At 50.2% G+C, this 23,712-nt stretch overlaps 1 protein-coding gene across 3 annotated transcripts in view; it reads left to right on the top strand.

The window, feature by feature from the left end:
* cacna1ia (calcium voltage-gated channel subunit alpha1 Ia) overlaps nucleotides 1-23,712 on the top strand; it is a 421,890-nt gene that overhangs the window by 389,238 nt on the left and 8,940 nt on the right. For all 3 annotated transcript variants that reach the window (XM_038783535.1, XM_038783536.1, XM_038783537.1), the window contains 8 exons: nucleotides 1,509-1,618; nucleotides 8,701-8,834; nucleotides 11,552-11,622; nucleotides 15,137-15,215; nucleotides 16,835-16,956; nucleotides 18,100-18,438; nucleotides 19,794-19,940; nucleotides 22,936-23,073. In XM_038783535.1, coding sequence (XP_038639463.1) covers nucleotides 1,509-1,618; nucleotides 8,701-8,834; nucleotides 11,552-11,622; nucleotides 15,137-15,215; nucleotides 16,835-16,956; nucleotides 18,100-18,438; nucleotides 19,794-19,940; nucleotides 22,936-23,073 — 1,140 coding nt within the window. The remainder of the gene's footprint in view (nucleotides 1-1,508; nucleotides 1,619-8,700; nucleotides 8,835-11,551; nucleotides 11,623-15,136; nucleotides 15,216-16,834; nucleotides 16,957-18,099; nucleotides 18,439-19,793; nucleotides 19,941-22,935; nucleotides 23,074-23,712) is intronic.

Here is a 23,712-nt window from a genome sequence, read left to right as displayed (position 1 = left end):
TTTAATGGGGGATATATTACTACCGGAACTAAGATATTTTTAACCACCTTGTTTCAAATTTAACTGATTTTTGATCCTGATAATGCTGTGGATAAAACAATATATAGTCTACATTTTGCAAAAAGTATATATATTTTTAATAAGAGTGCATTACTGAAAATAATAGTCTAACACCCCACCCCCCCAACTCTCAGGAACAGAATGAAGTAGGGGACAGCTCACACATCTACCTCCGCTGGAAGGTGAATTGCCAACTGAGCTATAGAATTCATCGACTCCCCACAGTGCAGAAGGAGGCCATTCGGCCCATTGAGTCTGCACCAAAAGTACACCCTACCATGGCCCTCTCCCCCGCCCCATCCCCATAAACCCGCACATTGGTCATGGCCAATCCACCCAACCTTCATTTCTTTCGCTAATCACCTCCAATAGCGCTGTAAATAAATAACGCAGCGTGCATTACTGGGCACAGCGCTGTGTATATTATGCAATAACACGCTGTGCTACTGGCTATAACACTGTGAAAAAGTCTCACCAACACCAGGTTAAAGTCCAACAAGTCACAAACGTTCAGAGCTTTCAAAAGCTTTGTGATTTCAAATAAACCAGTTTGATTTTTAACCTGGTGTTGTGAGACTTCTTACTGTGCCCACCCCAGTCCAGCGCCCGGCATCTCCACATCATGGGTACCACACTGCGTGTGGTATCACCTTCCCCCCCACCCCCGCCACAGTCCGCAGCCACCACGCTGGGTTCCCAACCACTCAGACCACCCGTCAACCGCGTGGTCGGGAACTCGGCCCCTCGAGGGGGAGGGGGGGGCATCGCGGGAGGGGCTTCCGATGACCCACCAATGGCGTTCCAGCATCGTGCGGCACGTGACACAGTGACGCCATCTCGGAGGGGGCGGAGACTCTCAAACCGGCACCCCCCCCCCCCACACCACCCCTCCCCCCCCCCCCCCCCCACCCCCCCACCCCCCCCGCCCCGCCCCCCACGCCGCCCGATTTGGGCATCGAAAGGGATTCTCCGCCTGATTACAATATCGGTATCGGGCAACGGAGAAACCCACCCACTGCATGTGAATGGTTATGGAATCTAGATTATATAACGACACGCTGTGTATCTGGCGTTAACCCTCCTGTGGTATTTTACACAATAACACATTGTTCCTGGGAGATCGCTGTGTGTGAATTTGCCGCTGTCTTTCCTCCGTGGCAGCGACTAAGGCGTTTAATTTGCTGTAAAGGGCTTTCCCACAGCCTGACAATGAGAAGGGTGCTTCATAAATGCAAGCTCCTTGATTTTGCCCCAACAGGACAGGATATGCAATGAATTTACAATTAGTTTTTTTGAAAGTTTTCTGGAGTGCCCACTGGGCTGAGCTGTATCAATGAGCCAACTGTCCGTTAAAGTTCCACTGCTATGTTTGCTGACGGCAATGTTTTTTTGTCTCCCCCCTACCCCCCCCCCCCCCCCCCCCCGCCACTCCCTCACCCCTGCAACAGTCCCTGGAAGTTTCCCTGAAGTATTGCAACTACATGTTCACCGCTGTGTTCGTCCTCGAAGCCATACTTAAGCTGGTGTCTTTCGGATTGCGGAGGTTTTTCAAGGAGAGGTAATTAAAAGGCTTTTACGGCAGAATGTGATGGAGAAGGGGTGGGAATGGTTTCCTGAAATTTGGATCTTTCACGGTTATTAGTCCAGAAATTTCCGGATTGACCTCTGACAGGCCGTCCTTCGCCAATCGCCGTGAGGCAAGCAGGGGACCCGACTGCTATTCCGAAACTATCCAGCCCTGTCCACAATCGAGAGAAGCCAGGAGGCCCATTTAAAGATGACTGGAATTATCCCACTATCGATTTAAATTCAATTGATAAATCTGTAAATCTAGTCTCAGTAATAAAGACAGTGAAAGCTATCACCGATTATCCTAGAAACCCATCTGGTTCACTAATGTCCTTGAGGGAAGGAAATCAGCCGTCCTTACCCGATCTGGCCTACATGTGACTCCAGACCCACAGCGCTATGGTTCACTGTGAAACGCCCTCTGAAATGGCACCAACAAGCCACTCCGGGCAATTAGAGATGGCCAACAAATGCTGGTCTTGCCCAGTGACACCCAAATCCCAGGAACCAAGTTAACGCGAGCTGCTGTCTCCCGGGGACATTGACCGCACTCCATTATAGTGAGCCTTCCCCAATCCCTGTATCTCGCAGCTCAGCCTTGAGGCCTCAGGCACGTCGTTTGCAGCCTTCAGGGACTATCGCACCTCACGGATCCCCTCGATCAGCATTGGAGGCTCGATAGTCTTGCGCTGTGATTCTCGCTTTGGGGTGCTGCAATCAGACAGCTTGCAAGAGGTCCCCGGTTCAAATCCCGGATGAACCCTTTGCTGTTCTTTCAGCTGCTGCTACATGGGGGCGAATTAGCTCAAGCTGTAGAGCGCTCGCTTTGCATATGAGAGGAACTTCATTTATGGGCGGCACGGTGGCACCGTGGTTAGCAGTGCTGCCTCACACCACCAGGGACCCGGGTCCAATTCCTCAGATCACTGCCTGTGCAGAGTCTGCACGTTCTCCCCGTGTCTGTGTGGGTTCCCTCCGGGTGCTCCGGTTTCCTCCCACAGTCCAAAGATGCGCAGGGTAGGTGGATTGGCCATGCTAAATTGCCCTTTAGTGTCCAGGGATGTATAGGTCAGGTTAAGGGGTGATTGAGATAGAGTCGGTAGGTCGATGCAGACCCGATGGACCCTTCTGCACTATAGGGATTCTATGATTCTACGAGCGGCAGGAAAGTAGAGTTGAAGAAGAAGTTCGGCCACGATCGTATTGAATGGTAGGCCCAGTCACCTACAGCTGCCCCAATGTGGTTCCTTCATGGTTCCACCCGGCAGGTGCTCGGAGTGTTGGGGGGGCGGGGGGATCGGTCATCGGGGAGGGAGGGGGGGGAGGCTCCAGGACAGCCAGAGTTCCGGTTGGCGGCTACCGATTGGCGGGCATGCGTGATCTGGGGGGGGGGCCTATATTGTTGGGGCTGGCCCGCTGTGTGGGTCCGCCATGTTGTGCGGAGCCGCCGCGCACAAGTGCGGACCTGCAGCCGAACGTGCAGGGCCCAGTATCGGCAGCTGGAGCTGCGTGGAGCAGTCCGGGGTCCTGCTGGCCCCCTTCAAAATGGAGAATCCCTCTGGACTTTCTCCAGGAAAGTCCAGAGTGATTCGCGCCCATTTTCCCGTGGGAGTGGGGCCATAGGTGATTGATGCAGGTAGGGCAGTGGATGTTGTCTATATGGACTTCAGTAAGGCCTTTGACAAGGTCCCTCATGGCAGACTGGTACAAAAGGTGAAGTCACACAGGATCAGGGGTGAGCTGGCAAGATGGATACAGAACTGGCTAGGTCATAGAAGGCAGAGAGTAGCAATGGAAGGGTGCTTTTCTGATTGGAGGGCTGTGACTAGTGATGTTCCGCAGGGTTCAGTGCTGGGACCTTTGCTGTTCATAGTATATATAAATGATTTGGAGGAAAACGTAACTGGTCTGATTAGTAAATTTGCAGACGACACAAAAGTTGGTGGAATTGCGGTTAGCGATGAGGACTGTCAGAGCATACAGCAGGATTTAGATCATTTGGAGACTTGGGCGGAGAGATGGCAGATGGTGTTTAATCCAGACAAATGTGAGGTAATGCATTTTGGAAGGTCTAATGCAGGTAGGGAATATACAGCGAATGGTAGAACCCTCAAGAGTATTGACAGTCAGAGAGATCTAGGTGTACAGGTCCACAGGTCACTGAAAGGGGCAACACAGGTGGAGAAGGTAGTCAAGAAGGCATACGGCATGCTTGCCTTCATTGGCCAGGGCATTGAGTATAAGAATTGGCAAGTCATGTTGCAGCTGAATAGAACCTTAGTTCGGCCACACCTGGAGTATAGTGTTCAATTCTGGTCGCCACACTACCAGAAGGATGTGGAGGCTTTAGAGAGGGTGCAGAAGAGATTTACCAGGATGTTGCCCGGTATGGAGGGCATTAGCTATGAGGAGCGGTTGAATAAACTCAGTTTGTTCTCACTGGAACGACGGAGGTTGATGGGCGACCTGATAGAGATCTACAAAACTATGAGGGGCATAGACAGAGTGGATAGTCAGAGGCTTTTCCCCAAGGTAGAGGGGTCAATTACTAGGGGGCATAGGTTTAAGGTGCGAGGGGCAAGGTTCAGAGGAGATGTACGAGGCAAGCTTTATACACAGAGGGTAGTGGGTGCCTGGAACTCGCTGCCGGAGGAGGTGGTGGAAGCAGGGACGATAGTGATGTTTAAGGGGAATCTTGACAAATACATGAATAGGATGGGAATAGAGGGATACGGACCCAGGAAGTGTAGAAGATTTTAGTTTAGACGGGCAGCATGGTCGGCACAGGCTTGGAGGGCCGAAGGGCCTGTTCCTGTGCTGTACTTTTCTTTGCTCTTTGTTCATAACCCCATTAACAGAGAATCCCGCACCTCATGTTCCTATTGGTCGAGAGTAAAGGAGGCTGAGGCCTCAGAACCCAACAGGCCCCACCAGCCAGTCACTCAGCGATCGGAAACCAGAAATCCTGCCCTCCTGGCACTGAAGAACATTCTGGCAGGTTGTGTGACCGTGACGATTAACAGTTGCTCTCAATGACTAATCATTTGCACCACTGCTGGCTTTCAGTCTGCAAATTAAATGATTCGAAAGGAAAGAAATAAATGAATTGCGGTTTGGAAGTGAAATGATGGTGAAGTGTCTTGAGAGGAGACAGGACGTGTCGCTCCCTCTTTAAAGAATCTCATTCAGCCGCAGCAAATCTGTATTTAAAAGCCTGGCTGATCATTAATCTCCAGCACTCTATCAACTCGGAACCAAATGTATTTCTCAGGGAGGAGCTGAAAATTGTGCTTTGTGAATATAGTGGCAAACATATCATTTCGATTTGAATTGCTGCTGTAACAAGAGTTGGGTCTATTTGGTTTAAATCTTTGTGAATAAGAAAAGGGATTTAATCGAAGTGTTCAATCAACAGTGCCTGTTATTAGCAGAGGGAGCGAGTTCTCCATTCATCGCCTCAAACTGTCTCCCCGTCGGCAACTCTGATGGGAGAATTTGTTCTGTGATTGTGGCATTCTGAAATGTTCTTAAGGAACCAATTGAACCTGACCTGCGCAGCGGGAGACAAACTCAAATGCCATTGACCACCCGTTTACACCCCCAGCCTCTCCACCTCCCCCACCCCCCCACCCAAAACCAAATTTGCACTTCCCCACCCCAATGGCAGGTAGGAGGTCTTGTGGGGCAGTGGGTTAGCGGCCCTGCCTCTGAGCCAGAAGCTCCGGATTCGAGTCCCGCTCCAGGAGTCGAGGGCCGAGGAAGGTGCGTTGGTAATGCGGCCAAAACAGGTCGAGAATCAACCTGCAAAATCCTTTCAAACACCCCCATGGCTGGTGGTGAGAGTGGGAGAGACGCCTGGTCGGCCATGTTTGATGTGGAGCGGCGTCTGCCGTGTTTGATGTGGAGCGGCGTCGGCCATGTTTGATGTGGCACGGCGTCGGCCATGTTTGATGTGGACTGGCATCGGCCATGTTTGATGTGGAGCGGCGTCGGCCATGTTTGATGTGGAGCGGCGTCGGCCATGTTTGATGTGGAGCGGCATCGGCCATGTTTGATGTGGACTGGCATCGGCCATGTTTGATGTGGCGCGGCGTCGGCCATGTTTGATGTGGAGCGGCGTCGGCCATGCTTGATGTGGAGCGGCGTCGGCCATGCTTGATGTGGAGCGGCGTCGGCCATGTTTGATGTGCGCGGCGTCGGCCATGTTTGATGTGGAGCGGCGTCGGCCATGTTGGTGGGGCGCGGCGTCGGCCATGTTTGATGTGGCGCGGCGTCGGCCATGTTTGATGTGGAGCGGCGTCGGCCATGTTTGATGTGGGGCGGCGTCGGCCATGTTTGATGTGGTGCGGCGTCGGCCATGTTTGATGTGGCGCGGTGTCGGCCATGTTTGATGTGGAGCGGCGTCGGCCATGTTTGATGTGGAGCGGCGTCGGCCATGTTTGATGTGGAGCGGCGTCGGCCATGTTTGATGTGGAGCGGCGTCGGCCATGTTTGATGTGGAGCGGCGTCGGCCATGTTGGATGGGGCGCGGGGTCGGCCATGTTTGATGTGGAGCGGCGTCGGCCATGTTTGATGTGGAGCGGCGCCCCTCAAGCTTTAGCTCTGGCAGCAGACTAGTGACCTGTTGCAGGAATGACTAGCTATGGAAACAGGCAAAGTCTGCCTTCATGGGGGTGTGGGAAGAGAAACAACAACAAATTTACACTCCCCAATTTACACTCCCCAATTTCACATTCCATTGAAGACAGTAAAGGGAAGAGTAAAGGTTTGGGTGTAATTTGGGAGGTACATTTAAAGCTTGCGTCCTGGGTACATATCAGGGGGTGGGGATTATATTGGGGGTGTAAATTAGGCTTCAATTTGACAGTATCATTACGAAGATCCTCTAACAATTGACTGCAGCAGGAACTCATTTGCACAAAAATTCCGTCTCCATCCAGCACGGTAGCACAAGTGGCTAGCACTGTTGCTTCACAGCGCCAGGGTCCCAGGTTTGATTCCCGGCTGGGTTACTGTCTGTGCGGAGTCTGCACGTTCTCCCCGTGTCTGCGTGGGTTTCCTCCGGGTGCTCCGGTTTCCTCCCACAGTCGGAAGATGTGCAGGTTAGGTGGATTGGCCATGATAAATTGCCCTCAGTGACCAAAAAGGTTAGGAGGGGTTATTGGGTTATGGGGACAGGGTGGAAGTGAGGGCTTAAGTGGGTCGGTGCAGACTCGATGGGCCAAATGGCCTCCATCTGCACTGTATGTTCTATGTTCATTCCAAGGTTCCTGCTTTCACTTGGCCATCCAGTCTTCAGTCTGTGCGTCGCTCGCTCGATGACGGGAAAGGGGCGGATGGTGGAGCCACCTGCTGTGCAATAGCCTTCGGGCAATCTCTTCCCAGCCCCAGACGCGAGGAATGGTCGGTTGGTTGCATGAGGCATGGGGGCCACCACAAGGGAGGGGGCGGTGGGGGAGGTGGGAAAGGACCGAGGAAAGATCATGTTGGGGCATCGACATCTTCTGAGATTATTGAAGAAACGCAACGACAAATTCAATCGTCCTCGGCAACGAATGCATGATCCCTGTGAAGGGGACGTGCCTCATAAATAATCGCACACATTGATTGAGCGGCTGTGATTTCACCCTCTTTCAGCAATGATAATACTCGATGCAGCTACAATCAATCTTTCTAACATTTCACAGGTCAATTCACAGTTTATGTTTTCCCTGCTATTATTTTCTATAATCTCGGGGTATTATCACTGTTTTATTGTTTATCATTATTATCCCTGATCTGTGAGTTATTTTTGTTCTCACAAGATTGTTTTGCTAAATTGGTGAGCAAATACAGCTTTGAGTGGAAGCCAATCTCTGCCTCAGTTTTAACTCTCTCTGACAGAGAGCCAAGAAGCAGTCAAACATAAGGCAGCTCCCAGCCAAAAGTTAAAATGCTGTGGGTTTCAAATCATAACGTTTATAACACTGCCCAAGGTTCTCACAGTAACACCCATGCTGTACCTGTCCTGGGAGTGTTTGATGGGGACAGTGCAGAGGGAGCTTTACTCTGTATCTAACCCCGTGCTGTACCTGTCCTGGGAGTGTTTGATGGGGACAGTGCAGAGGGAGCTTTACTCTGTATCTAACCCCGTGCTGTACCTGTCCTGGGAGTGTTTGATGGGGACAGTGCAGAGGGAGCTTTACTCTGTATCTAACCCCGTGCTGTACCTGTCCTGGGAGTGTTTGATGGGGACAGTGTAGAGGGAGCTTTACTCTGTATCTAACCCCGTGCTGTACCTGTCCTGGGAGTGTTTGATGGGGACAGTGTAGAGGGAGCTTTACTCTGTATCTAACCCCGTGCTGTACCTGTCCTGGGAGTGTTTGATGGGGACAGTGTAGAGGGAGCTTTTCTCTGTATCTAACCCCGTGCTGTACCTGTCCTGGGAATGTTTGATGGGGACAGTGTAGAGGGAGCTTTACTCTGTATCTAGCCCCGTGCTGTACCTGTCCTGGGAGTGTTTGATGGGGACAGTGTAGAGGGAGCTTTACTCTGTATCTAGCCCCATGCTGTACCTGTCCTGGGAGTATTTGCTGGGGACAGTGTAGAGGGAGCTTTACTCTGTATCTTACCCCCGTGCTGTACCTGTCCTGGGAGTATTTGATGGGGACAGTGTAAAGGGAGCTTTACTCTGTATCTAACCCCGTGCTGTACCTGTCCTGGGAGTGTTTGATGGGGACAGTGTAGAGGGAGCTTTACTCTGTATCTTACCCCCGTGCTGTACCTGTCCTGGGAGTATTTGATGGGGACAGTGTAGAGGGAGCTTTACTCTGTATCTTACCCCCGTGCTGTACCTGTCCTGGGAGTATTTGATGGGGACAGTGTAAAGGGAACTTAACTCTGTATCTAATCTGCTTGATTGAGTGGTGCACACATTAATGCAAACCTTACTTTTTCTTTATTTGTGTAAAATGGAAACGGACACATTTTATTGAGCCTGTTGTTATGTAACTCGCCCTCTTTCCCAACTCTTGTGGAAATGGACTTAACTCTGGATGAACTTTTATTGGAATCTTCACTTTTCCCAAACAGGTGGAACCAGCTGGATCTGGCCATCGTGCTGCTGTCTGTGATGGGGATTACACTAGAGGAGATCGAGATAAGTGCAGCTCTCCCCATTAACCCCACCATCATCCGCATCATGAGGGTCCTCCGTATCACCAGGGGTAAGCCGTGGTTCTTACCCGATGATATTAATGCCAAGGGGTGTCGTTGTACACCAGGGGCCAGCAAGCAGGGGGCAGTAAATGTTCTCTGAAGCCAACCATTCAGCTTTTAGAGACTGCTCACCATGTTTGTTATCTGTATCAAATCTATTTTTGAAATCCAGCTCCTCGTTCTTTTCACCATTGCCCTCGGTATTCTTAACGCCCCCCCCCCCCCCCCCCCCCCCACCCCCCTCTTCCTTTACAAACAATTTGGTTGATTGCGAATCTGTGACCTTTTTGAGCGCGTCTCCCATTGTCACAATTCTTTGCTTCATGTTATATTTCCGGGAGTTTCTTTCGTCACCTGGCATGTCTTCTCTGAATTTCCTCCCCATCCTGCCACACCCCTTCATTGTTTTAAATGTGCCAGTCTGATAGAATCAGACGATGGTACAGTTGAGGAGGAGGCCATTCAGCCCCAAAGTGTATGTGCTGGCTCTGTGGGCGGCACAATAGCGCAGTGGTTAGCACTGTTGATTCACAGCTCCAGGGTCCCGGGTTCGATTCCCGGCTCGGGTCACTGTCTGTGCGGAGTCTGCACATTCTCCCCGTGTCTGTGTGGGTTTCCTCCGGGTGCTCCGACAAGTCCCGAAAGACGTGCTGTTAGGTGAATTGGACATTCTGAATTCTCCCTCTGTGTTCCTGAACAGTCGCCGGAATGTGGCGACTAGGGGATTTTCACAGTAACTTCATTGCTGTGTTAATGTAAGACTAATTGTGACACAAATAAAGATTGTTATTTGCAAGAGTTGTCCAATTCTCTTATCCCTAGGGATACATAACTCATTTTCCAAATCCCTCACCGGAACTTCATTGATACCAAGTATTGCTACTTTATAAATTTCCAAATCCTCCAAAGAGCGGGCACCCAGAACTGGGCCCAGCTGATGTCCACATAGCGGCTGGCTAATTCCAGGAGCAGCTCCACATCTCAATATTCTCTGTGGAGAGGAGCAGGATTCCATTAACCTTCCTGATGGCCTTTCACTTCAGCCAGCTTGCCTTTTTTACAGCATAATATTCTACTGCCCTGCTCCCAGCACTTACTGAACTACACACATCAGGAAATTGCACAGCTCCCAGCCGCCGACTTTCTGCCGACTACTTTTTAATGGTCGGGAAATTGCAGACTGGGAACTGTGCAATTTCTCGATTGAAAAGCTGAAAATTTACCCTTTAATGTCGTTATCTCAGGCCGCCCTCATTCTGGGTCACTTCCTTATTCAGTCTCTGCCCTAATGCAACTTTTCCCTTTGCAATTTACCACAACTCGCAGCTCAGTTACATCTGTAAGCTTCGACTTAATCCTGTCTCTACCCGCATTCTTATTCTCTTCTTTTTTCCAATTAAGGGGCAATTTAGCGTGGCCAATCCACCTACCCTGCACATCTTTGGGTTGTTGGAGCACAACCCACACAGACACGGGGAGAATATGCAAACTCCACATGGACAGTAACCCAGAGCCGGGATCGAACCTGGGACCTCGGCGCCGTGAGGCAGCAGTGCTAACCACTGGGCCACCCTGACAGCAGATCCTTCTGTTTCTTTTGCCGTCTCCTGTTTATCGGGGGCAACACGGTAGCACTGTGGTTAGCGCAGTTGCTTCACAGCTCCAGGGTCCCAGGTTCGATTCCCGGCTTGGGTCGCTGTCTGTGCGGAGTCTGCACGTTCTCCCCGTGTCTGCGTGGGTTTCCACCGGGTGCTCCGGTTTCCTCCCACAGTCCAAAGATGTGCAGGTTAGGTGGATTGGCTATGCTAAATTGCCCCTTCGTATCCAAAAATGGTTCGGTGGGGTTACGGGTATAGGGTGGAGGTATGGACTTGGGTGGAGGTATGGACTAGGGTGGAGGTATGGGGTTGGGTAGGGTGCTCTTTCCAAGGGCCGGTGCAGAATCGATGGGCCGAATGGCCTCCTTCTGCACTGTAAATTCTATGATTCTATGATCCAACTTCCCCTTAAATGCATCTCCGCTCTTCACCTCAATTACTGCGTGAGTGTCATATCCCACATTCTCACCTCTCTCTGGGTGGAGACATCCTCCCCAGCGAGGAGCTGAACCCGGGTCACCCACTTGGCAAGTCGGTACACTCATGACCAGACTGACAAGGTGAAAGGTTCCACCTGAAACAGCAGACTATATTTCTTCTCCCCTGCCTGGAAGTGAGAGCGATGTTCGCCAATCTCCCTCTGGCAGAATATTCAATTCTAATTGCACGACATTTCACAGAGCAGAAACACATCTTTTAATGCACAATGCAAGGGGATGATGATTATAACGCGGCGATATCACCGGACTAGTCATCCGCTGAAACCACCACTAATACTCTGTGGGTGTGAGGTTCAAATCCCACCACAGTGGCATTTCAATTCAACTTGTTTTAATTAAATCTAGAAAATAAGGCTAGCCTCGGTAATGGTGTCCATGACAACTATCTTCGATTGTTGTAAAAACTCATCTGGTTGACTAACTTTCGTCCTTCGGCCTAATCTGGTCTTCACTCCAGACCCATAGCAATCTGACTCCGAACTGCCTTGTGGAATGATCCACTGAGAGTTCACGAGAATTAGGGATGGGTAGCAGATGATGACCTGACCACTGACACCCACAAAGTATTTTTTTTTTTTAATCCTCCTCCCTTCCATCTCACCCTAACTTTCATTTTGATTTTCTCAGTGTTGAAACTGCTGAAGATGGCCACTGGAATGAGAGCTCTCCTGGACACCGTAGTACAGGCCCTGCCTCAGGTAAACCCACAGGCCTTAGCTGGAAACACGTCTAGCTTTCACGGTGCAAGCCTCAAATCGTGAGGGATTTTCTCCAGGTTGGATGGTGATGAGGTTTCCGATGACCGACTGGACATTATTCAGCGACCCAGGGATCTCCTGTTGGATGCTCAATTGGTTCAGAATCAGCCAATCTCACCCAAAGTTTTGCGGGTCACAAATGACAATTAGGCATCTTGCTTGAGGGGTAAAATCAGTCCGGGTTCCCGACAGGGGCTACCGAGATGCCAACTCTTGCCCCGGAGTGCCCAGGAATTGGAGATTATTCCCTGGATGCCGCAGTGGTCAGATCCAGGATGAAAATACTAAGGGTATTTAAAAACAAAAATTGCTCAAGTTCCACGAGCACTTCCGTTGGTTAGCTGCAAAGATTATTGGAGATGGGGGTTGGTTAAAAGGCTGTTTACTTAGTTGGTCACTTGGTTGGGTAGGGGGTGGAAGGATGGTGTGGTAGACCCTTCAGGAAAACATCTGAATCAAATTAGTAATTAGGAACGGTTTTGGTAGATCTGGTATTATAAGAACTATCAGCATTACAAGGGTTAATGTAGTACCATGGATGGCCACTATTGGGAGCTGCAGAAACAATTATATAAAGCAGTGATGCTAGACCTTCGGGGAGGAGTGTATGCAGGAGATAGCTAGTGAAGGTCATCAGAGTAGATAGTGTGAGAAGGTTAAATTATAGTTAAACCAGCTAGTGAGATTAGCAGTAGGTGCGTGTAGTCAGATGTTATTGATCAATTCTGCATTCTAAAAGGACTAAGTCTCAAAACCCAGTTTAGTAGTGTAAATAAAATCATAGCTTTGTTTAAGTAAAAGCGATACTGTGGTCTTTGTGAAACACTCCGCCAGCCATCCTAGATAAGCAATACAAAGATCACCACAGTAGGAGGACTTGCCCAGATGATGGTAGACTCTGGGAGCGTCTAAAGAGATGGATATACATCAATGAGTCCTTGGAGCAATAGGGGACTGTCAAGCATCCAGGACTGCTCTGGAATCTCCAGGAAAATTATAGGGGGCATTTTCAAAGCAGTTTGTTTGTTGTTTTCCTTTCCTTTAATTCGTTCAAAAAATATCTGGGATCGGGCAAAGAAAAGGCTGTAACTGGCAGTCAAGAATCATCCAATTGGATTGAAAAGAATCTGTTCAATTTCAAATTGGAACAGGGAGGGACATGTTAAGCGACATTGATATTGATATATTGCACCGATTGAGAGGATACACAAGAGGGAACATTCAGAGTGATGGACAGATGGGATTATGAGGTGAAGGCTGAGCATCTCTTCGTTAAGGAAGGGGTCAGGGGTGAGGCCCTCCAGGGCAGCATGGTGGCGCAGTGGGTTAGCACTGCTGCCTCACGGCGCCGAGGTCCCAGGTTCGATCCCGGCTCTGGGTCACTGTCCGTGTGGAGTTTGCACATTCTCCCCATGTTTGCGTGGGTTTCGCCCCCACAACCCAAAAGATGTGCAGCGTAGGTGGATTGGCCACGCTAAATTGCCCCTTAATTGGAAAAAATGAATTGGGTACTCTAAATTTTTTTTTAAAGGGGTGAGGCCCTCCAAGATTCTAGATAATGCCAACCGTGCAAAGCTGTTTCACTTCGCCCAGAACAGTAGACTGAGAGGGCACAGCCTGCATTTGAAGTGGTTAAATTCAAAAACTAATCTGCGGAAACAATATTTCGGTGAGTGAATGAGCAACCTGTGGAACAGGTTCCCCAGGGATGCATTGATGCAGCGAGCATGATTCAGTCCAATACAAATTAGATGGTTTTCTTTCAGAAAATAATCTTTTGGGACATAATTGTGCGATGGAAAGGTAGTTGAGGCTTTCAGCTGAGTAATGATGTGACCATGGCAAAAGGTTTTATTCCCCAGATATGGTACAGCGCAAGGTTAGATACAGAGTAAAGCTCCCTCTACACTGTCCCCATCAAACACTTCCAGGACAGGTACAGCGCAGGGTTAGATACAGAGTAAAGCTCCCTCTACACTGTCCCCATCAAACACTCCCAGGACAGGTACAGCACGGGGTTAGATACAGGGTGAAGCTCCCTCTACACTGTCCCCATCAAACACGCCCAGGACAGGTACAGCACGGGGTTAGATACAGAGTAAAGCTCTCTCTACACTGTCCCCATCAAACACTCCCAGGACAGGTACAGCACGGGGTTAGATACAGAGTAAAGCTCCCTCTACACTGTCCCCATCAAACACTCCCAGGACAGGTACAGCACGGGGTTAGATACAGAGTAAAGCTCCCTCTACACTGTCCCCATTAAACACTTCCAGGACAGGTACAGCACGGGGTTAGATACAGAGTAAAGCTCCCTCTACACGGTCCCCATTAAACACTCCCAGGACAGGTACAGCACGGGGTTAGATACAGAGTAAAGCTCCCTCTACACTGTCCCCATCAAACACTCCCAGGACAGGTACAGTACGGGGTTAGATACAGAGTAAAGCTCCCTCTACACTGTCCCCATCAAACACTCCCAGGACAGGTACAGCACGGGGTTAGATACAGAGTAAAGCTCCCTCTACACTGTCCCCATCAAACACCCCCAGGACAGGTACAGCACGGGGTTAGATACAGAGTAAAGCTCCCTCTACACTGTCCCCATCAAACACTCCCAGGACAGGTACAGCACGGGGTTAGATACAGAGTAAAGCTCCCTCTACACTGTCCCCAACACTCCCAGGACAGGTACAACACGGGGTTAGATACAGAGTAAAGCTCCCTCTACACTGTCCCCATCAAACACTCTCAGGACAGGTACAGCACGGGATTAGATACAGAGTAAAGCTCCCTCTACACTGTCCCCATCACCGCTCCTGATCATGTGTTTATTCTGTTTTACATTTGTCAACTTTTGAAGGAGTGTCACTGCTTGGAGTCGGTTACTGTCGAATCAATAATCATACTCACCAGATGTAAGTCTTGATAGTCAAACAGGGAGATCAAAGGCCAGATAGAGACTTTGACGGAGAGACAGGTGGTCAGTAAGACATACAGCAGGCAGACAGATACAGAGAGTGAAGAGAGGCTTTATCGACAAACAACCAAATAAGTAGCAAAAAGAAACAAACTTATCTGGAGATAGATATCTAGCGAGACCAGCATGTAGAGATGACGAGATATGGATGTGTTTTGTCCGCACTAAGTTATCATTTTAGTGCCTCAACCCTGAAAGCCAGATAGTGGAATTTGACTTTGTTTTTCCCATTTAGTTAAAAGTCTCCCTGCTCGTGTCACCAATACCCTGGTACCAGGAACAGAGGCCGTGCTGAGCACCGCCCAGTCTGTTCTTGAATTTTTAAGGCCATTGATGTCGGTGACTTTCTTTCGACCTTTCGAACCAGTCGCTTCTGGAGAAAGGTCAACAATACGCTCCGATCGCTGGCAACACCCCTCTCTCACCTCCTGTTCAAAGCAGCCAGAATTAATCTCCTTTGTGTGCTTCCTGTAGGTGGGGAACCTTGGCCTGCTCTTCATGCTCCTCTTCTTCATTTACGCCGCACTGGGAGTTGAGCTGTTTGGCAGATTGAGTAAGTGACGGTTTGAAGCTTTCGATCAATTGGTACAATCGCCGCGTGGTTATGGTACCGGTCCAACAATCAGAAACCCGTGAGTTCATAATCCTGCCGTTGACAAGTTGAGAAACTGGAGTCAGGGTGTGGGCTGGCACTGAGTGACCAAGAATGGTTCGTTTACACCTCTTGTTCGATAAGGTGCCAAAGCACAGCAGTTAGCACTGTTGCTTCACAGCGCCCGGGTCCCGGGTTCGATTCCCGGCTTGGGTCACTGTCTGTGCGGAGTCTGCACGTTCTCCCCTTGTCTGTGTGAGTTTCCTCCAGGTGCTCCGGTTTCCTCCCACAAATCCTGAAAGACGTGCTTGTTAGGCGAATTGGGCATTCTGATTTCTCCCTCTGTGCACCCGAACAGGCGTTGGAATGTGGCGACTAGGGGCTTTTCACAGTAACTTCATTGCAGTGTTAATGTCAGCCTACTTGTGACAATAATGAAGATTATTATTATTATTAGATGGTGTTGGGGGTGGTATATTTGCAGGGATAGATAGGATTGGCTAATTGATAGAAGACGGAGGGTTGGGATAAGAGGGGCATTTTCAGGATGACGACCTGTAACTAGTGGATTGCCTCAGGGATACGTGGTGGGATAACACTTAAGAGATTTGGGGGTCCTCATGTATAAATCACAAAAAGCTAGCAGGCATGTTCAGCAGGTATTTGGGAAGGCAAGTGAAATGTTGGCCTTTATTTCACAGGGAATTGAGTATAAAAATAGGGAAGTGCTGATAAAACGATACAAGGCACGAATTGGACCAACCCTGGAATACTGTGAACAGTTTTGGTCTCCTTATCGAAGGAAAGATATACTGGCATTGGAGGCAGTCCAGAGGCGGTTCACTCAGTTGATCCCGGGTATGGAGGGATGATCTTATGAGGCAAAGTTGTGTAGCTGTGCCTGTGCTCATTGGAGTTTAGAAGAATGAGAGGCGACCTTATTGAGACGTATCGGATTCTCAGGGGATTTGACAGGGTCGATGCTGAGAGGTTGTTTCCCCTTGTGGGAGAGTCTTGGACCAGAGGGCATCATCTCAGATTGAGGGGGGGGTCACCCATTTCAGACAGAGATGAGGAGGAATTTCTTCTCTCAGAGGGGAGTGAATCTGGGAAATTCTTTACCGCCGAGGGCTGTAGAGGCTGGGGCGTTAATTATGTTCAAAGCTGAGGTAGATTTTTAATCGGTGAGGGAATCGAGGGTGATGGGGAAAGGCAGGGAAGTGGAGTTGAGGATTATCACATCAGATCAGTCAGAACCTCATTGAATGGCGGAGCAGACTCGATGGGCCGAATGGCCTGCTCCTGGTCCTACATCTAATAGTTATGATCTCAGGGAAGGGAAACTCCATCCCTACCCAGACTGGCCTCCACACCCAGCCTCGTGTTGCCTCGTTTTGTGTGGGAATTAGCGAGCAGCTTTCAGCATTCCCAATTGGCAGCTACGTTCGCTGGGAGCCCTCCTCAGGGAATAACAGCCTCCCCGTGGCTTCACACCGCGGATGCTGAATGGTGGAACCCCCGCCAATTCGATCCAGTGACAGACTTTCCTTTGGCTTTGACTCTTTCTCTTTGTTTCCCAGTTTGCGACGTGGACCATCCCTGTGAGGGAATGAGCCGTCACGCCACCTTCGAAAATTTCGGCATGGCGTTCCTGACGCTGTTCCAAGTGTCAACTGGAGACAACTGGAATGGGATAATGAAGGTAGGAAGCTTGGAATTGATTTCTTACTTGGAGACGGGCAGACGGGGAAGATGCAGCGGTGCCTCCTGGTGTGTGTGTGCGTCTATATACCTGCGTGTGTGTGTCTGCATCTGTGTGTGTGTGTGTCCATGTGCCTACATGTGTGTGCGTGTGTGTGTGCATCTATATACCTGCGTGTGTGTGTCTGCATCTGTGTGTGTGTGTGTCCATGTGCCTACATGTGTGTGCGTGTGTGTGTGCGTCTATATACCTGCGCGTGTGTGTCTGCATGTGTGTGTGTCCATGTGCCTACATGTGTGTGCGTGTGTGTGTGCGTCTGCATATGTGTGTGTGTGTGTCCGTTTGTGTGCCTACATGTGTGTGCCTGGGTGTACCCTTTCAAACGGAGGTAAATATTCTGTCATCACCTGGGGTGAAGCAGGTCATTGGGCACTTATGAGACTGGAGGATTGATATTCCCAAATAACTATGGGGAATGCACACTCCCCCCGCTTGAGGGACAGGGCACTCCGTTCTACATCCTGTATAAAATTGGAGTAGAATAACTGCTCTGTACTCTTGTTCTGTTGCATTGAACCTTTTTCCTTTGACCCAACCTGTTTGTCTCGGCTACATTTTCAACCTTGTAATATATTCCTTGGGCACTATTTCAACAAAGAGGAGTGGACTTGTCCCCGTGCCCTGCGTGTGTCTGTCTGCATGTGTGTGTGTGTGTTTGTGTCCGTGTCCAGGTAATCAAACATTCACCAACAAATATTCACCCCAAAAAACAGATAATCTGATCATTTATTATAATCGCTGTTGGTGAGATCTTCCTGTGCAGTGCTGGCTGCTACAGTCCCTGCGTCTCGACAGTGTCGGTGTTTCAGAAAGTGCCTCATTGACTTTGCGATGTCCCAGGGTCCTGTACCGATGCCAGGGTCAGTCTTGTAACCACTTTCCCAGGTTCGATCCCGGCTCTGGGTCACTGTCCGTGTGGAGTTTGCACATTCTCCCTGTGTCTGCGTGGGTTTCGCCCCCACAACCCAAAAATGTGCAGAGTAGGTGGATTGGCCACACTAAATTGCCCCTTAATTGGAAAAAATAATTGGGTAATCTAAATTTAAAAAAGAAAAGTCTTGTAACCACTCTTTCTTCACACAGGACACTCTTCGCGATTGTTCGAACGATGACCGAGGATGCTTCAGTAACCTCCAGCTCATCTCGCCGCTGTACTTTGTCAGCTTTGTGCTGACGGCCCAGTTCGTGCTGATCAATGTGGTGGTCGCGGTCCTCATGAAGCATCTAGACGATAGCAACAAAGAGGCACAGGAAGATGCCGAATTGGACGCCGAGATAGAGATGGAGCTTGCACAGGGCCTCTGCTCCCAGCCGTCGAGCGCGCCGGGCCCCGGGATTGGCAGCGGCGTGGACAGTGGCCACAAAGGGAATAAGAAGAAAGGGGAGAGGCCAGATCCTGGGAAACACATTTCGCCCGCGCAGGTAATCAAACATTCACCAACAACACTCAAAATATCTGACACCAGCCAGGGGAAAGCATCCCACTCGCTTGGCACCACATTCCCTCCCTCCGCCTCTGATTCACACTGACAGCCGTGTGTACCATCTACAAGATGCGCTGCAGCAACTCACCGAGGCACCCTCGACAGGCGCCTTCCAAACCCACGACCTGTACCAGCTAGAGGGACAAGGGCAGCAGACACAAGGGGAACCCCAGCAGCTGGAGGTTCCCCTCCAAGTCACTCACCTTCCAGACTTGGACATATATCCTCCCTAACAGTACTACATCACACAGACCCCTGCAGGTGAAGAAGGCGGCTCAACACCACCTTCTCAAGGGGCAGTTAGGGCTGGGCAGTAAATGCTGGCCTAGCCAGCGACGCCCTTGTCCCGTGTCAGGCTGCTCCATGAGCAAAAATGAGGAACAGGTGTTCATTTTTACTCACTAACATCACCACCTTGTCTCTCCTCTCTGCTGATGGTCTGATGCTGTCACATGGAGACATCCAACATTATTAAAGCTTAAAAGTTGAACAAAGTCTTTGTAAACACCCGAGGTGGGATACCCCGATCCCGTGCCGGGTTGGAGAATCGCCGGGGGGGGGGGGCGCGATTCACGTGATGCCACCCCGACGCCGGTCCGCCGATTCTTCAATGACCGGAGAATTGGCGCCATAGGTTGGCTCCACGCAGCCCCCCCCCCCCCCCCCCTCCCCCAGCGATTCACTGCGCACGATGGGCCGGGTGCCCGCCAAGATAGGTCGAGTCCCGCCGGTGCCATTCACGTATGGTCCTACCCGGCAGGATCTCGCCATTCATGTTGCGCAGGGCGGCCTGGTTGGGGGGAGGGGGGAATCTGACCCTGGGAGGGGCCTCCACGGTGGTCTTGCCCGCGATCGGGGCCTACCGATCGGCGGGAGGGCTTATCCTGGTGGGGGCCTATGTTCCTCCGCCCCAGGACCCTGTAGCTCTCCACCGTGCTGCGTCGGGGCCGGCGCGGAGAAGGCAACCCATGCGCATGTGCGAACTCGCGCCGACGGTAGCGCACATGCACGGACCCGCGCCGGCCGTCCTCGCGCCCGTATCGGCAGCCGGGGCTGCGTGAGTTGCTCCGGCGTCGTGTTGGCCCCCTGTGCGGTGCAGGATCGCTGATCCTAGGGGCCTGTTGACGCTGGCGTAAAACGCTCCGGTGATTACCACGGCGTCAACACTTAGCCCCAGGATCAGAGAATCCCGGCCCCTGTATTTACAGAAGTGGACAGAATTGTAATGGACAGACGGGTTGTCCTGTCTGAATGGAAGGATTGTTTTATGTCTTTCTGTGTTTGGCACTGCAGGAGAGTCTGTGGTTAGACAGCGTTTCACTCATCATACGAGACACTTTCGAGAATGAGCTATTAATGATTGACAATCTCTCCGGGTCCATCTTCCACCATTACACCTCTTCGCCCAACTGCCGGAACTGTCAACATGACAAGCAAGAGGTTAGCAGATTCTCCTTCATATCTTTAATCATAGGGGATTAACAGAAAAACGCCAATCTTCCCGTACTGCACTGTCTAGGAGACATTCCAATGTGAATGAAAAATGAAAACGAAATAAAAATTGCTTATTGTCACGAGTAGGCTTCAATGAAATTACTGTGAAAAGCCCCTAGTCGCCACATTCCGGCGCCTGTTCGGGGAGGCTGGTACGGGAATCAAACCGTGCTGCTGGCCTGCTTGGTCTGCTGTAAAAGCCAGCGATTTAGCCTGGTGAGCTAAACGAGCCCAATATACTGTAACTGTCTCACTAGAGGTGTGTGAGCTGCCTGCGTATTGTCCAATAGTCGAATCATAGAATCCCTACAGTGCAGAAGGAGGCCATTCAGCCCATCTAATCTGCACCGACCCCCGAAAGAGCACCCTACCTAGGCCCACTCCCCCGCCCTCTCCCCGTAACCCCATAACCCCACCTAACCATAAGGACATAAGAACTATGAGCAGGAGTAGGCCATATGGCCCCTCAAGCCTGCTCCACCATTCAATGAGATCATGGCTGATCTTTTGTGGACTCAGCTCCACTTTCCGGCCTGAACACCATAACCCTTAATCCCTTTATTTTTCAAAAAACTATCTATCTTTATCTTAAAAACATTTAATGAAGGAGCCTCAACTGCTTCACTGGGCAAGGAATTCCATAGATTCACAACCCTTTGGGTGAATCCTCAACTCAGTTTTAAATCTACTTCCCCTTATTTTGAGGCTAGGTCCCCTAGTTCTGCTTTCACCCACCAGTGGAAACAACCTGCCCGCATCTATCCTATCTATTCCCTTCATCATTTTTAATGTTTCTATAAGATCCCCCCTCATCCTTCTAAATTCCTATGAGTACAGTCCCAGTCTACTCAACCTCTCCTCGTAATCCAACCCCTTCAGCTCTGGGATTAACCTAGTGAATCTCTTCTGCACACCCTCCAGTGCCAGTATGTCCTTTCTCAGGTAAGGAGACCAAAACTGAACACAATACTCCAGGTGTGGCCTCACTAACACCTTATACAATTGCAGCATAACCTCCCTAGTCTTAAACTCCATCCCTCTAGCAATGAAGGACAAAATTCCATTTGCCTTCTTAATCACCTGTTGCACCTGTAAACCAACTTTTTGCGACTCATGCACTAGCACACCCAGGTCTCTCTGCACAGCAGCGTGTTTTAATATTTTATCATTTAAATAATAATCCCTTTTGCTGTTATTCCTACCAAAATGGATAACCTCACATTTGTCAACATTGTATTCCATCTGCCAGACCCTAGCCCATTCACTTAACCTATCCAAATCCCTCTGCAGACTTCCGGTATCCTCTGCACTTTTTGCTTTACCACTCATCTTAGTGTCATCTGCAAACTTGGACACATTGCACTTGGTCCCCAACTCCAAATCATCTATGTAATTTGTGAACAATTGTGGGCCCAACACTGATCCCTGAGGGACACCACTAGCTACTGATTGCCAACCAGAGAAACACCCATTAATCCCCACTCTTTGCTTTCTATTAATTAACCAATCCTCTTTACCCTTAATGCCATGCATCTTTATCTTATGCAGCAACCTTTTGTGTGGCACCTTGTCAAAGGCTTTCTGGAAATCCAGATATATCACATCCATTGGCACCCCGTTATCTACCACACTAGTAATGTCATTTTCCAATAAAATAATAAAAGATGAAAAGAAAAGAAAAGACGATGAGAAGGGGAAATAAATTCCGCCTTTGGCGCCAAGCCGTCCTTCCCAACCCTTTAAAAAAAATATATTTATAAATTACATGTCTTTTAAAGGGGCGGGAGTGGAGGTGACTGATTTCCCTCAGTCGATGGACAACTCGGGAGATGACGAAAAAGAGGGAAATACTTCCAGGGCCGCCTCACCCACCTAGGCCCCGGTTCCGCCCTCCCGCTGCCCATTGCCGCGTTTGAAAAACATCCCGCCACCCGGTTGGCCGTTCCACCTGTCCGTCAGGGTTAGAGGGGGCGGGGCCGGGTTAGAGTGGGTGTGGCGAGGGGCGGGGCCCTGATGGAGGGGGAGGAGGAGGAGGGGCCGCTGGACATTGGACACTAAGGGGCAATTTATCATGGCCAATCCACCTAACCTGCAAATCTTTGGACTGGTGCATTAAGAATCTCGTCCTTGCTTCTCACGTCTTGGCCGAACTCCATCACAAACTACCAGCTTCCTCCTATCCACTCCAATTAGGACCACCTGAGATGATAACGTGCGCAGTGGAGATTCGAATTGTTTTGAACAGCGTGACGGTTAATTATAGAGCCCGCGATCCACCCATTCTCATAATATCGGCTGTCAAACTGTGACATGTTTTCAATACTGTCAAACACTCTTTTGTGACCAAACCCGTTTTGTAGAATCGTCAAACAGTAGGGCACAGGAGGAGGCAATTTATCCTTAAAAGAGCTGCCTCAATTTGCCCCATTTCGCCATAACCCTGAAAATGTACCCATAGAATTTACAGTGCAGAATGAGGCCATTTGGCCCATCGAGTCTGAACCTGTCCTCGGAAAGAGCGCCCTACCCAAGCCCACACCTCCACCCTATCGTCGTAACCCAGTAACCCCACCCAACCTTTTTGGACACTAAGGGCAGCAGCTTCCAGAGTTTAATAAGTCTCTATGGGGCTGTTTAGCACAGGGCTAAATCGCTGGCTTTGAAAGCAGACCAAGCAGGCCAGCAGCACGGTTCAATTTCCGTACCAGCCTCCCCGAACAGGCGCCGGAATGTGGCGAATAGGGGCTTTTCACAGTAACTTCATTTGAAGCCTACTCGTGACAATAAGCCATTTTCATTTCATATGAAAACAAGTTTCCCTCGTAGTATTCTGCCTCAATGGATGGCATCCGGAATTCCGGCTGTGCCCCCACTCGGTCTCGATCGTATCGGAAGCCGGGACTTGGCGGTGACCCTCCAACTTTCATTGTGCCTTTCCCAGGTTCACCTCGCTGAGACAGAAGCTTTCTCCCTGACCTCGGACTTCCTCTCGGACAAGTCGTCATCCGTGGTTTTGGCCGATGACCTGAGCTCGGACGACAGCGCGCCTCAGCTGACCGCCAGGGAAAGCGATGAAAAGGTACGTGGAGTGGGAGCCAGAGAGAGTTCCTCCTGCAACGGCCAGTCCGCCAAGGTCGTGCCAACTTGCTGCCAGGGGTTTGTGCGGTGGGGCCCAAGTCTTAACAGGAACTGGACTTAAGTCATCCAACCATAAGACATAAGACATAGGAGCAGAATTAGGCCACTCGGCCCATCAAGTCTGCTCCGCCATTCAATCATGGCTGATATTTTCTCATCCCCATTCTCCTGCCTTCTTTGGGGCAGCACGGTAGCATTGTGGATAGCACAATCGCTTCACAGCTCCAGGGTCCCAGGTTCGATTCAGGCTTGGGTCACTGTCTGTGCGGAGTCTGCACATCCTCCCCGTGTCTGCGTGGGTTTCCTACGGGTGCTCCGGTTTCCTCCCACAGTCCAAAGATGTGCAGGTTAGATGGATTGGCCATGATAAATTGCCCTTAGTGTCCAAATTGCCCTTAGTGTTGGGTGGGGTTACTGGGTTATGGGGTTATGGGGATAGGGTGGAGTTGTTGACCTTGGGTAGTGTGCTCTTTCCAAGAGCTGGTGCAGACTCGATGGGCTGAATGGCCTCCTTCTGCACTGTAAATTCTATAACCCCTGATCCCCTTAATAAGCCCATAAGACAGGAGCAGTACTATCA

Source organism: Scyliorhinus canicula, chromosome 23, assembly GCF_902713615.1.
Source record: "Scyliorhinus canicula chromosome 23, sScyCan1.1, whole genome shotgun sequence".
Taxonomy (NCBI): Eukaryota; Metazoa; Chordata; class Chondrichthyes; order Carcharhiniformes; family Scyliorhinidae; genus Scyliorhinus; species Scyliorhinus canicula.
Note: the sequence above shows the minus strand (reverse complement) of the source record. Positions and strands in the feature narration are given on the sequence as shown.